Source organism: Hippocampus comes, unplaced genomic scaffold (genome assembly GCF_001891065.2).
Source record: "Hippocampus comes isolate QL1 unplaced genomic scaffold, H_comes_QL1_v1.1 scaffold298, whole genome shotgun sequence".
Lineage (NCBI taxonomy): Eukaryota > Metazoa > Chordata > Actinopteri > Syngnathiformes > Syngnathidae > Hippocampus > Hippocampus comes.
Genome location: NW_017805417.1, coordinates 859,147 through 872,321, shown reverse-complemented (window position 1 = coordinate 872,321; position 13,175 = coordinate 859,147). Strand labels below are relative to the sequence as shown.

Genomic DNA, 13,175 nt, shown 5'->3' with positions numbered 1-13,175 from the left:
CCACTTCTTCAGTTCCTCGGACAAGAGCGTGAAAGTTTGGGACGCCGGTTCCCGAGCCTGCATCAACACCTTCTTCGACCACCAAGACCAGGTAAGACCTGAAAGTCACGGGGACTGTTTCGATTATTCGGAGCCCCTCCCCGCTGCCCATTTTCCAATACATATTTCATCTCAAATAGAGAGTCGTGATTCTGTTGCGTAATTGCACCCTTCCTCAGGTGTGGAGCGTCAAGTACAACAACAACGGCTCCAAGATTATCTCGGCCGGTGACGACCGCGCCATCCATATTTACGATTGCCCCATGTGAGGCGGGCCGTCCGAAAAGGCTGCTGGGAGACACTCTTTTTATGTGAATCGTTCTGTACAGGCTTGTGACAGTACAATAAAGTTTTTTGTTATTTTTTAAATTAAACCTGTCTGGTTGTAGTTGAGTTTCACTCAGTACTGAACAACTTTTGGGCAGCAGTCATAAAAATAAATGACTAAAAGTGCAGCTCGGTGTTACACTGAATGGAGTAGTTGCTGCAATGACCGTTGGCAAGGCCGGTCTTGATTCAGACCAAATTTGTCCACTGCTAGTCATTTTATTTATTAATGCCATTGACCCACAAGTATGCATCGTTTCATGAAAACATTCCAGAAAAGACAACTGTGACAGTTTTAAGAGTCCATCAGTGCTCTTGATCATGTGCGGTTTTATTCCAAGAACCGTAATTGCAGTCTGTTCACGAGCCCTGGGGTGGCATTTTGACATGTGCATCTGTAGTCACGTCTTTGAGTTGTTCACCTCACACACAACATGTGACGGTAGTAAAAAAAAAAAAAAAACAAGATACAATAGGTAGCACGTTTGCCTTACATTAAATGAGGTTAGATTCAATTCTCCTTCCTCTGTGCTTGAATCGGTTTCCTCCGGCTTCATTGAAGCGTCCAAAGTTGAGCTGCTGTTTGTCCTGTATGTGCCGTGATTGGCCAGTGACCAGTCCTGGGTGGCCCCTCCCCCAACGTCAGCCAGGAGAGGACACAGCACACGCTATCAAGGACACGCGCGAGAGAAAACAGAGCCCCTCCCCCAACGTCAGCCAGGAGAGGACACAGCTCAAGGACACGCGCGAGAGAAAACAGGTGTTCCCAGAGGAGCTCGAATGGGGTTTTGTTTTTGTTTTTTTTTGTCCTGAAATTTTCGGCAGTGAGCAACTTTTCACTTCAACCCAATGCACCAAAACCCCGACACCCAGGAGGGACAATTTTTGGGCAGGTAAAATCTACATGCTATTCTTCTCGGAGGTTGTGTCTTAAAAAAAAATCTCCACATAACATTACTCGCGAAACAATATGGAGTGAAGAATGATTAAAAACACAAAAAAATGCGTTCACCTAGCCAATAGTGATGTAACTAACTTGAAGCTGAAAGCTTCAAGGCTGATGACTAGCGCAGAAATGAAAAAAAAAAACAAAAAACAGTTTCTTGTTCCCTTGGCGGTGTCTCAACCAAATCGGTGGTTTTTACTTTTCTTTTTTCTTCAACGTTGCAATACCGTACCTTGAGCGCAGTCTTTTTGAGCCTTTCTCTTTTTTTGGGCAGTATTATCTTGGCGGAGACCAAAGTGAGCCAAGTTTTTTTTTTTTGGGCAGCATTATCTTGGCTGAGGCCAAAGTGAGCTAATAGTGAGCTCCTGCCATGAGGTAAAATGTGGCGTTAGGCTTTTTGTCCTCCTCGTCAAAGTCTACCAGTGTCTGGAGTGGACCAGATCGTCCCGCAGGCTGAGCCTCTTGAGGGTCTCGTAGCCCACCACGATGAGCACCGACGTGGGCGTGGAAGAGATGATGCGGGCCGACAGCCCCTTGGTCACGGCGCCGAGGCCTTCCTCCGCCAGCAGCTGCTTGAAAGTCTCCACCACCGACGAGCGGCCCTCCACCTGCAGCGCCACAGAAGCGGACGACTTTACTCGCGGGTAACGAAACATTTTGATCCGCCGGCAGCGGGAGAAAACGCGCGTTGTCATTTTTGGCGAAGTATAATTTTCATGACGGATAACTGTATCGGAACGACCCGCGTGCAGCTAACCGTGCTTTGCAAACTTGCTTTTGACAGGGAGAAGTAAATATGTCAGTATTTAGACTCGGTGGAAAAAGTCACATTTATCTTCGATACTATGGTTAGAACTAGCCAAGCTCGAAGGCTGGTTTTGTACTAACCACCCTTAAGAGTGGTGGACTTCTTTTTACACTTTAAAAAAAATCATGGCCTTGGACCGTACCTGCACCCTGGCCCGGACCACGTCCATGGGGTTGGTGATGGTGGAGGCGGTGGCGGCGGCCATGGGCCCGGCAAGCGCCTGCAGAATGAGGTGGGGGCACTCGCTAGGTGCCAGCAGAGACAGCTGCTCTGTGGATGCAAAACAAAAAAAACACATCGACATCCATCTCCGAATATGAGGGCTATTGGGAATTTCAGGAAAACATGTTTCCTGAATGGCTGGTGAATTTCCGGGCTGGTCGTGGGGGATTTAAAAAAAAAAAAAAAAGTGACTTGCTGGGACTAAATAGTAGTACATTGAGAACAATCAGATTTTAACTAATTTAGTACCAGCCAATTCTAGACCCCATTTTTTTTTTTTTTACCCTAAGTCTTGGAAAAATTGAAAAAAAAAAGAAGTATCTGGGGTTGAACGTGTGGAGTGTGAAAAGACATAAATATGTCTTTGGGAATGAAGTCGAAATATCACAAGCGTAATGTCTTCGTCCCTCAAATGCAAAAAGTACAAATTAAGTCGTCATTCTTTTGCCGTAATTTATAAAAAGTCCGTTCCAATATTAAAAGACTCAAGTCTTGAGTTTTCAAGAACAAAAAAAAAAAGTGACTTTTAATTGGAGCGGAATATGATGGAAATAAATCTGTACTTTTCACGGCAAAATGAATAGGACAAGAATCCAGTAGTATCATTATAAGCATTACAAAATTAAAAGTTTCACTATGGTGGGACTACGGTTTTATTTTGAAGGGGATACAAAGCAGTACGTCCAGTCAAGAAGCATTGTCATGTGTTCACCGTGGCCCTAATATGTCTTTATAATTCTAAAATGGGATGGAGACTTTGAATTTACCTGCGTAAAAGTGATAAAAAGGCCACCAGAGGGCACTGTTTGGGATGTAGGTGAGCAGGGAGGCCACGTAGCCCCTGTAGAAGCCCCGGAAACCGTCGGCGGCGAAGATCTGCACGGAAATGTCCCGCGTCTGGCCGAAGGTCAGCCGGCGCTTGGTGGCCGCCAGCATCATCTTGGACTTGGCCTTGAAGCGGCCGCTGTTCTCGCCCTGGCCTTGCATCATGAGGTGCTGCGACACCACGTCGACGGGCACCGTGATGGTCTGCGCCACCAGCGAGGCCGCCCCGCCCGCCACCACCGACTTGAGCGTGTTGCTGGACGAGTAGCGAGACACCTGCCTGCGCGCCAGCTCGTAGGTGGTGATGTACGCCTGGCCCGACACCAGCGTGAACGTGTTGACCAGGAAGCCGCGGTACAGGCCCCGCACGCCCTCCGCCCGCAGGATCTTGCAGAAGGCGTCCACCGTGCCCGAGTAGAGGGCCTTGCCCTTCTGCACCTGCAGCCGCGTGCGGATGAGGCTGGCCGGGTACACGGTGGCGCGCGTGCTCAGCGTCATCAGAACGCCCAGGGAGTAGAACTTCCTCTTGTCCAGGTCCTCCCATTCGATGATCTGGATGGCGCCTTTCTGCTGCATGGTGTGCGGTAGGGGTGGTGGGGGAGGGGGCGTGTGCTAAAGCCTTGCGTCTGACGTCGGCCGCCCTCCAGGTGCCATCTCGGACTAACACAAAAAAAAAAAGAAAATCTCTATCGGTCATTCTTCCCTTTTTTTTAAACTGAAAATTAAAAACCATTTTGATTTGTTTGTTAAGATTGATCTTGCCCAATAAGATCACTGCAACGAAAACCAAAAATAAAATCTTACAAATGAAAGCCAATTCAGTCACAAGCGAAAGCTGAAACGTAAACATTTTTAGGCACACACAGATTACGACGGTGACAGCTGTGCTTTTTCGTCATTAAAAAGAAACGGACAAAACATCTAGTCGGTGTATCATCCACTCTCTAGTTTCATCTTGCAAAAAAAAAAGTGATTCATTTTATTTTTTTGTTAATCTCACACACAATCATAATTTCATAATTCCATGACGCACTTTGATCAGTAATATGAAATTGGGCTATTGCAGTCAATTAGCACCCATTATTGGTGGAAAGATGACACTGCAACTTTTCCCCTCTCCTGACAACGAAGTTTATACACCAGATGCAAATCCATCCAATTAGTTTATTTGAAGGAATAATCGAAATGATTCTAAAACGATTAGATGGTGACGGCCCCAGTTTTGATCAAACGATGATGTCGGGTCTTTCGATCATTGTTAAGGGGAATTTATCAAGCGTTGGCTTGTTCGCCCACGAACGGGGAATGTAAGGCTGTGTTTAGAGTGTTGTGATGCTGTACTTTTTAAAAAAATAAAACACCCGTCTCGCTTTTGATGAACACTTTAATCGACTACACAACTGCAATTTAATGTCGGTCATATTGGTGGGATTTGGTTCGCTAAGTACTTTTTTTCAGCCTTTATTTGCAGAAAATAAAAATATTCAACATGCCAAAACAAATCCCCTGTTCATTTTATTTGTTCTTTTTTTTTTCTACAGATGCATATCGCTTCAATTACAATAAATACCGTCCCGCTATGAGATGCCCATCACCCTCTGTAGTTGAGTAAACACTATTTGCACTTGGCATTGAGGAAATACGGTATCTGGTTTCTCCTGGAATCCCCAAATGGGACCAGTATATTCTTGTTTTCCATTGTAATGACTTGCTTAGGTGTCAATTCTGAGCAATTGATATGCACTTCTGTACCATATGCGCGTGGTGAGTAATCTGTTCGTCCCACCAATAACAAAAAAAAACAAAACAAAAAAAACGGAAGTTCACCTTCACGGAACGTCTAACAAATGACACATTGCCGAAATCCTAATTGAACCTTCGAACCGATCGATGAAGAATGAGGAAAATAAGCATCGAGACATTTTTCTCCCGACTGCTCCATTCGGAAGGGAGTCACGTGTATATGTCAATAGAGACCCCTCTACCCCTGTTAGCTTAGCTCGTTGCTAACGACGACAACAAATCCGGTTTGCTTGCAACAAACACTCTTCAAATGAGACGTCTCGTTTTGACGAACCTGTTTCGAGGCCCACTGGATCGGTTCACCCCTTGACGCTTGTCTCACTCTTCCATTTGGCCTTGTGCTCGACAACACGTTGGGTCATGGCTTCCGTCCATGACGGCTGCGAAACCGAAGGGGAAAGGTCGTAGTCGGCTGCTTCGTACCCTGATTGTTATTCCGTGTGAAAAAAATAAAAAAATAAAACAAACCGCGATAACAATATTGACGAGTTGGCTTAATCTCAAGGGCGCCCCGCGAAACGATTATTTTTCGATTGTTTAACTTAGTTGACGGCTTGTACAATTTTGTCGCTCGTGACGCGTTCAAGTGCACCGCAGCCGTCGCAAATGTCAAACTTGCCGTCGGTCACGTGACTTGTTCAACGCTCCACTCAGCCGAAGAAGGGTTTGTTTGAATACAGATCGTTGAGGATCGACTTCGAGTGCAATCATAAACCAAATAATTTAAAAAAACGCGTTTTACGACGGTTATTGCAAAGCTCCCTTGTCTAAATGTGAACATGCACAAGAAAGTATCCACAGAAGTTGGAGGGTCAATTAATTTAACACAAATTCCTTTCAAGTTTGCGTGTATTCAATGTACTTTGTTATTTTATGTTTTTTATGTTTGTTTCCTGTTTCTCAACATGGGTTGAGATGTTTTGTGTGTGCGTGTGTGTGTGTGTGCGGGTGTGTGTGTGTGTGTGCGTGTGTGTGTGTGTGCGTGTGCGTGTGTGTGTGTGTGCGTGTGCGTGTGTGTGTGTGTGCGTGTGCGTGTGTGTGTGTGTGCGTGTGCGTGTGTGTGTGTGTGCGTGTGCGTGTGTGTGTGTGTGCGTGTGCGTGTGTGTGTGTGTGCGTGTGCGTGTGTGTGTGTGTGCGTGTGCGTGTGTGTGTGTGTGCGTGTGCGTGTGTGTGTGTGTGCGTGTGCGTGTGTGTGTGTGTGCGTGTGCGTGTGTGTGTGTGTGCGTGTGCGTGTGTGTGTGTGTGCGTGTGCGTGTGTGTGTGTGTGCGTGTGCGTGTGTGTGTGTGTGCGTGTGCGTGTGTGTGTGTGTGCGTGTGCGTGTGTGTGTGTGTGCGTGTGCGTGTGTGTGTGTGTGCGTGTGCGTGTGTGTGTGTGTGCGTGTGCGTGTGTGTGTGTGTGCGTGTGCGTGTGTGTGTGTGTGCGTGTGCGTGTGTGTGTGTGTGCGTGTGCGTGTGTGTGTGTGTGCGTGTGCGTGTGTGTGTGTGTGCGTGTGCGTGTGTGTGTGTGTGCGTGTGCGTGTGTGTGTGTGTGCGTGTGCGTGTGTGTGTGTGTGCGTGTGCGTGTGTGTGTGTGTGCGTGTGCGTGTGTGTGTGTGTGCGTGTGCGTGTGTGTGTGTGTGCGTGTGCGTGTGTGTGTGTGTGCGTGTGCGTGTGTGTGTGTGTGCGTGTGCGTGTGTGTGTGTGTGCGTGTGCGTGTGTGTGTGTGTGCGTGTGCGTGTGTGTAATATGGCTCATTTAATGTAGAGCTCATAAGGGAAGTTTTTTTTTCTAAATGTACTTAATTATAATGATTGTTGAACTAAATATAGATGTTTCCATCCATCTAGGCCCGCTACGTACACTGTCACAAAACAGAATAATGGCTTTGTGTTCAACAGGCCCAGATTTCACTCTGTTTAAGTATATGTGGGAGTTAATTGGGACAAAATCGTCATTATTTCCGCACACGTATATTGTGTGGGTCATTCCAAAACTGGAGGACCGTTTTGGCACCAACGTTTTTTGAACAACCGTTCTTTTATTTATTAATTTGTTGTTACATTTTTAAAAATTGGTAATCATTTATTTTTTTGTACAGCTTTTTATGAGGTATTTTATTTGGCATGTGCTGTGTTTGATTGCTGAATAAATCATTCACACTTCCAACAGTTATATTTGACGTATTACTCTAATTACAGTAAAAGGGTTATTATTAACGTTAATGCTCGATTTGTGCCCACGCTTCCCTGACTTTTACGACACGTAAAAGTTACGTTTTGTCTCACGTCAACTGCAATTGACACAAAAAGTGTGCACTTTCTGTATTTAGTGGATGATTTATGTGAAATTTCATCGATGTAGGGGGAGAAAATGTTCTCAAATGACGTAACGACCCATATACTTTTGTGATATTTGTGTTTGGTAGTGTGTATGCACATAGAGTGTATGCATATTTAGTACTCGAGTACAGTAATCTTTCCGTTCTATTCGAAAACTTTTATTTTAATGGAACGGCGTTTCCGTTCTGCTTTTAGTCTGAAGGCGTCAAGTGGATAGGCGTGGCCGCATCCACCCTTGCCTTGTGATTGGTCCGTTCGGTGTTGCCACCGGGATAGCGAGATGAATCGTGTTGATTTCATAAGTCATCATGGCGCTCACAGCGGGTGAAGGTAAATCGGAGTCTTCTTGTTCTGCTTGTGCTTCCATTATCCCGTCGCCAACTCCGCTCACCTTCACTGGTGATCACACGGCTCCAATTCACATTTTTAAAACGAGATAATCCTTTCGTTCAATGTTATTGAAACCACAGCCAGCCTGGTTATCCTCTCAAACCGAGCGAGTGTTGAAATTAACCAGTGCCGCTCACCACACTTGAGTTCACTCTAACTTAGTTCATTGCATACTGTTGAGCAATTACCATGTCGTATGCTTTTTTTTTTGGGGGGGGGGCGTTATCTCCGCCGCCAGTTGTTCAAGCAGCTGCGCGATAAGTAGAAAGCGAAAGGGCTTGATGATAAGGCTAGTCAGCTAACACTAGCCGCCGCCTACATCCTGTTGTCAATCGGGGGTCGTTTCATGATGTCACTCGTCGGCAGTTTTAAGTTAACACTCAGATTCGTTTCTTTTGTTTTTCAACCGACGCATGTAGGAAAACTAAATTCCAACGATTATAGCCTCGTGAGGATAAGCAGTTCAGATAATGGATGGATAGTCTGATTCCAAACACGTTAAGCGTTTTGTGTCACCCCCCCATGCCCCGACCCACCACCGTCTACTTTGATTTGATTAGATGTGGTTTCATCTTGGGGGAGAAAACCATCTTTATTGAAAACATATTAAAAACTTTCTCCAGTAAATTAACAAGTTAAACCGTTGAACAAGTTAACACAATGACATGAGCAGTCATACCGCCTGGCTTGGCTGGACGTTAAGTTTCTCATGGAAATTGCTTGGTCAAAGCTCCATCCATCTGCGGTTCGCAATTCTTTTCTACAAAGTATAAGTGGTGGTACGGTACAAGTAATCTGACCTGTTTTTGCGCCACAGCTTGGTACATCTGTGATACGTGTTTTGTGCATAACCCGATAATCTTGTTCTCCTGTAGAGCACCCATATCATCATTTAATCGACCCGCTGTCAGATGACGGACGCCTCAAGTTCTTCAACCCGCACAAATTAAACGATTCAAGATATGGTGAGTCGCCCCCCCCCCCCCAAAAAAAAAAACACTTGTGTGCGTGAAGAGATGAGGAAGTGGACTCGTTTTTTTAAAAATGTGTCTTTCTCTGCATCCTCAAGTCAAGCTGCCTCTGTCCATCCGCGTCTTACTGGAGGCGGCCATCCGAAACTGCGACGGTTTTTATGTCACAGAGGAAGACGTCCAAAACATTTTAGACTGGGAGAAGCAGCAGGCTTCCACCGAGGTGCCGTTCTTGCCAGCGCGGGTCCTCTTGCAGGACTTCACGTGAGTTTTCTTGCACCGATGGCGCACATCGGTATGTTGAACCATTGCAGATTGTTCGTGTCGATTATGGCCTGTTTTCACATTCAATAAATATTCAATAAAATTATCGTATATGTCATTCTTGCACCATGAATTTGGATTCATTAAAAAAACAAAACAAATAAATAAACGTGTTAGTGGTGGTGCTTTAACGTTTGTATACACTGAGGATGTACTGGGGTGAAATTTGAGCCGTGTCTACCAAATTACATTTTCGATTTACCAGGACAGTGCTGCATTGAGATATGAGTTTAATCAAGCCACTCAAAACACTGATCTCAAATCGTCTGTCCTCATCGAAATGAATGGAAACGGTACAAATCCGTTCGGCCTCCCTCTAACATTCATCCAAAACCTTTGCCGTGAGTTTTTCAAGAAAATGCCACCTTACAATATTGTACGGCATGAAACATAAATAACAGAATGTCGTTAAATATCATTAGAATTTCAAAACAGGTTGCGCTTCATGGTTAATTCAGTGTGCTTGTGGCCCCTCCGGGAGCAGTATAGTACATATGTAAATAAATGGCGTCGTCTCAACTCCTCAGGAAGTTGCAGCCGTATTTGTGATCTGTCTGCATGCGCTGCTCTTTGTGTTCTTGTAATCGTTGCTTCAAGGTTATAACTCTTCGATGGATATTCTTTTTGTTTGGCCATGTCAGGCAATTTGCGTACTTTGTATGGATGAAGCAAAAGCAGACTTTCCCGAGGCCAAATTCTTTGGTTGTTTTTAAATACCCGTCCTTTCATATCCTTTGTTTAATGTTTAGTTCGAGAACAAACACTTTTAATCGGGAGTGGCATTCAACAGCCTTTCGGGAAGACTTGTGAGCCATCTGCCGAGGGGCTTCTTGTTTTGAAGTGAGTTGAGTTGAGTTCACTGCCACCAGATAGCACTCGCGGCTCTAGTATGATTTCAAGGCACCGCCGCTGTATGTGTTAAATCCAGGGAAATGGTCATGGGGGGGGCTTGACATCGTCCTGAGAACTGTCTGTGTGACCACCACATTTGTACAGAATCACGAGTAAGACAGCCCAAGAATGCTCACACATGCTGAATGTAAGGAGCAGCAGATACGAGGGTCATCGGTGTTGATGCAAATTAGCTCCGCTGGTACATCAGAGTCGGACGGGAGTTCAAAACCTGCCCACTTTTCAACGATGCTCTGCTCTCGAATTTGTCTTTCCCTACTAGTGGGATCCCTGCCATGGTGGACCTGGCTGCCATGAGGGACGCCGTGGCCAAACACGGCGTGGACCCCAGGCTGGTCAACCCCAAATGCCACACAGACCTCATTGTGGACCACTGTCTGCAAAAGGACTACAGCAAGTGGTGGGTCTGCCGTCACGTCGCGCTCTCATTCGACCATCGCATTTGTGTTTCTCGGAAACGGCCCGCGTTTTGCGCCGGGGAGCTTCACGCGGTCCGCGTCTTCACTTTTTGGCTCATTGGGGTCCACAGCGCCATCCAGAACGCTCCGAACCCCGGCGGAGGGGAAGGCGCTTCCCGGCCGCCCCCTTCGAAGCCTCTTCCGCGGAGAGGCTCCCACTGCGGAGGCCAGCGGGGCCCCTGTAGCAAAACAGCCTGCAACGAGCCCCCTTCGTCGACGTCGGCGGGGGGGCGACCTCACGCCTCGGTGCAGCAGATCGAGAACACGCCGCTCCTTTGTCCCTTCCACCTGAAGCCGGTTTCTGAGTGAGTGTCTTGTCATACGCTACTCACCCCAAAATGTTTGTTCAAGGCATTCATTACATGCCCCCATAAAGCAAATCAAATGTGATAACAAGAACACCCAACCAGTTTTGTAGTTCATTAAAAAAAAAAAAAAAAACTGTACACTATACAGAAAATGTAAAGTAAGTCAAGGGTTCAAACTGTTCGTGTAGCATGATTTCAGGAGGAAAGAAAAACCTTCCCAAGTAATTTGACATGTTCCCTTCTGCAGAGGCGAAACCTCAGTGAAGAATCAGGAAATGGAGCTGAGCAGAAATAAAGAACGACTTCAATTTTTTAAGGTAACAGCTTGAGGTGAGAAGGTCCCGAAAGACATTCAAAGCCCCCAAAGCAACTTTGTGGATGTCTTTGACACAGTGGTGCTCAAAAGCCTTCAAGAATGTGAACGTCGTGCCCCCGGACGTCGGCGCCGTCCACCAAGTCAACCTGGAGTATTTGTCCCGAGTGATCCAGATCAGCGGCGGGCTGATCTATCCGGACAGCGTGCTGGGCACCGATTCGCATACCACCATGATCAACGGCCTGGGCATCCTGGGCTGGGGTAAGCACGCGTCCCTCTTGGCATTTGGATTTCAAGGAAGGAGCTGATGTGGGACACCGCGCACAGTTTGAGGCTTGAGTGTGATTGAATATCTGTAATTGTCTCTTGAAATGGACATTTCTTGTGACGCATAAAAGGATGCGTTGAACCCATGACTTGAATTTCACTTGGCAACCCAATGATATAGTCCTCAAGTTATTTTATTGATAATGTGGCATGTTTTTCACCCAACTGCTTTTGGAGTGTACTTAAAGGCCTATATTGTGTATTCCTTGAAAAAACAAAAAACAAACCAAAAAAAAAAAACGACTCATTGAGTCACTTTAGAACGGTGACAATGCAAATACAAACGGAGTCACTTTCTTCTTCGTTTGTCTGTTTTTACTGCCCCCCAGTGGCCAAATCGGGCACACCAGGAAAACGTCGTAGAATGAATGAAATCAAAGCATTAAATCGCAATCGACAAACTGTTTAAATATTTTAGATTGTTTTTAATTTGGTTATTAATCAATTTAAAAAAATATAGAGTGCTATTCTCCTTATAAAACGTAACATTAATACGTGGTACATGTTTCTTCTGAACGACATCTCTGTCTTGCGACAATGGATGGATTTCAAATAAAATGTTCAATGGGGGAAAAAAAATGCAGTTTTTATTGACTCAAATATTTCCCCAAAGGTCATTTTAAAGCCGTAATTTGAATACGCCGATACCGCCATATTTTTGCTCACGGTTATCACACCCTCGGAATCTCTTAGCGAGTTACTTGTGTGGTCACGGAATGAATTAAACGAGTCTCTCCAGGCACCACCGCACTAGTTTTGGTGGAAAACGCATCAAGAGCACTGCACATGATATATATTCTAAATCCAAGTGTGAAAAACCAAAATTGACAAGAAGGTCCTTTCAAATGTGTCTCCGTCCGCTGCTTGTTAGGTGTCGGTGGAATCGAGTCGGAAGCGGTGATGTTGGGCCAGCCCGTTTCTCTGACCCTTCCTCCGGTGGTGGGCTGCAAACTGGTGGGCTCCATCAACCCGCTGAGCACCTCCATCGACGTCGTCCTCGGTATCACCAAGGTCTCACCGATCCGCTCGCGCGCTCGTCCGAGCTGTACAACGGGGCTCCTCCCCTCACGCCGCGCGCTCACACGTTACCTTTTCTCGCGCAGCACTTGCGACAAGCCGCCATCGCCGGCAAGTTTGTCGAGTTTTTCGGGCCCGGCGTGTCACAGCTCTCGGCCCCGGACCGGACCACCATCGCCAACATGTGCCCCGAGTACAACGCCACCGTCAGCTTCTTCCCGGTCGACCGGGTCACCATTCAGCACTTTAAAAAAACACGTGAGTATTGGGTTTTGGTTTTGCGCTCCACACGCTGCCTGCCTGCCGGGCCCCAACGCGGTTTGTCATGGATTTGCTTCCAGACTTTTCCCAAGAAAAGCTCGAGTTACTGGAGTCTTATCTGAAGGCCGTGAAGCTCTTCAGACGTTACGAGGACCCGGCGGAAGACCCTCGCTATTCCGAGGTAACCGCACACAAGCGCGACGTCTCCAATGTATGCAAGGGGGGGAGGCAGAAATGCTCATTTGAAAGATGTTAAATTGTTTTTATGAATGAATACAATCTTGTAATTGGATTTTTTTTTAGTTCATGAATTGCAATCACTTTTATGAAATAACCAAAAAAAAAAAAAAGGAGAGAGAGATTGCCTTGAGTTTTGGTGGTTCTTTTCCTCTTTGGCCCGGGGGACACGGCGTCGACCATTTCCCGAAATAATTGGAAATGTGGACTCGTCAGACCACACAACACGTGCCCATAACCTTGACGCACCGAGCTCGGATTCTGACGCAGTTGCTGCCCGAGGGATCCGAGGCCACCGGCGTTCAAAGTTGCTTTTCGGAGAGGAGCAGAATCTGATCCCGCTCTCAAGTGTGACCACTTTGTGGG

At 46.3% G+C, this 13,175-nt stretch overlaps 3 protein-coding genes across 3 annotated transcripts in view; 2 read left to right on the top strand and 1 right to left on the bottom strand.

Annotated features, from left to right (window-relative positions):
- The window catches only part of skic8 (SKI8 subunit of superkiller complex), a 3,380-nt gene extending 2,967 nt beyond the window's left edge, over positions 1 to 413 (top strand). The window contains 2 exon segments of the mRNA XM_019873921.1: positions 1 to 91; positions 219 to 413. The exon segment at positions 1 to 91 is cut by the window's left edge and continues 217 nt beyond it. Of these exon segments, the coding sequence (XP_019729480.1) occupies positions 1 to 91; positions 219 to 308 (181 nt within the window). The 3' untranslated portion in view covers positions 309 to 413.
- Positions 414 to 1,610: 1,197 nt separating this feature from the next.
- Positions 1,611 to 7,441, bottom strand: slc25a44a (solute carrier family 25 member 44a). The gene is made up of 6 exons (XM_019873922.1): positions 7,335 to 7,441; positions 6,806 to 6,810; positions 5,245 to 5,584; positions 3,110 to 3,827; positions 2,263 to 2,390; positions 1,611 to 1,920 (listed from the first exon to the last, which is right to left on the bottom strand). The coding sequence occupies exons 4-6, from the start codon at positions 3,741 to 3,743 to the stop codon at positions 1,729 to 1,731; spliced, it is 954 nt and encodes a 317-aa protein (XP_019729481.1). The 5' UTR covers positions 3,744 to 3,827; positions 5,245 to 5,584; positions 6,806 to 6,810; positions 7,335 to 7,441; the 3' UTR covers positions 1,611 to 1,728.
- A 51-nt stretch (positions 7,442 to 7,492) lies between these two features.
- The window catches only part of ireb2 (iron-responsive element binding protein 2), a 9,671-nt gene continuing 3,988 nt past the window's right edge, over positions 7,493 to 13,175 (top strand). Inside the window, exons 1-10 of the mRNA XM_019873920.1 lie at positions 7,493 to 7,618; positions 8,554 to 8,643; positions 8,748 to 8,913; positions 10,148 to 10,285; positions 10,415 to 10,648; positions 10,899 to 10,968; positions 11,045 to 11,228; positions 12,166 to 12,305; positions 12,398 to 12,569; positions 12,653 to 12,753. Of these exons, the coding sequence (XP_019729479.1) occupies positions 7,597 to 7,618; positions 8,554 to 8,643; positions 8,748 to 8,913; positions 10,148 to 10,285; positions 10,415 to 10,648; positions 10,899 to 10,968; positions 11,045 to 11,228; positions 12,166 to 12,305; positions 12,398 to 12,569; positions 12,653 to 12,753 (1,317 nt within the window). The 5' untranslated portion in view covers positions 7,493 to 7,596. The remainder of the gene's footprint in view (positions 7,619 to 8,553; positions 8,644 to 8,747; positions 8,914 to 10,147; positions 10,286 to 10,414; positions 10,649 to 10,898; positions 10,969 to 11,044; positions 11,229 to 12,165; positions 12,306 to 12,397; positions 12,570 to 12,652; positions 12,754 to 13,175) is intronic.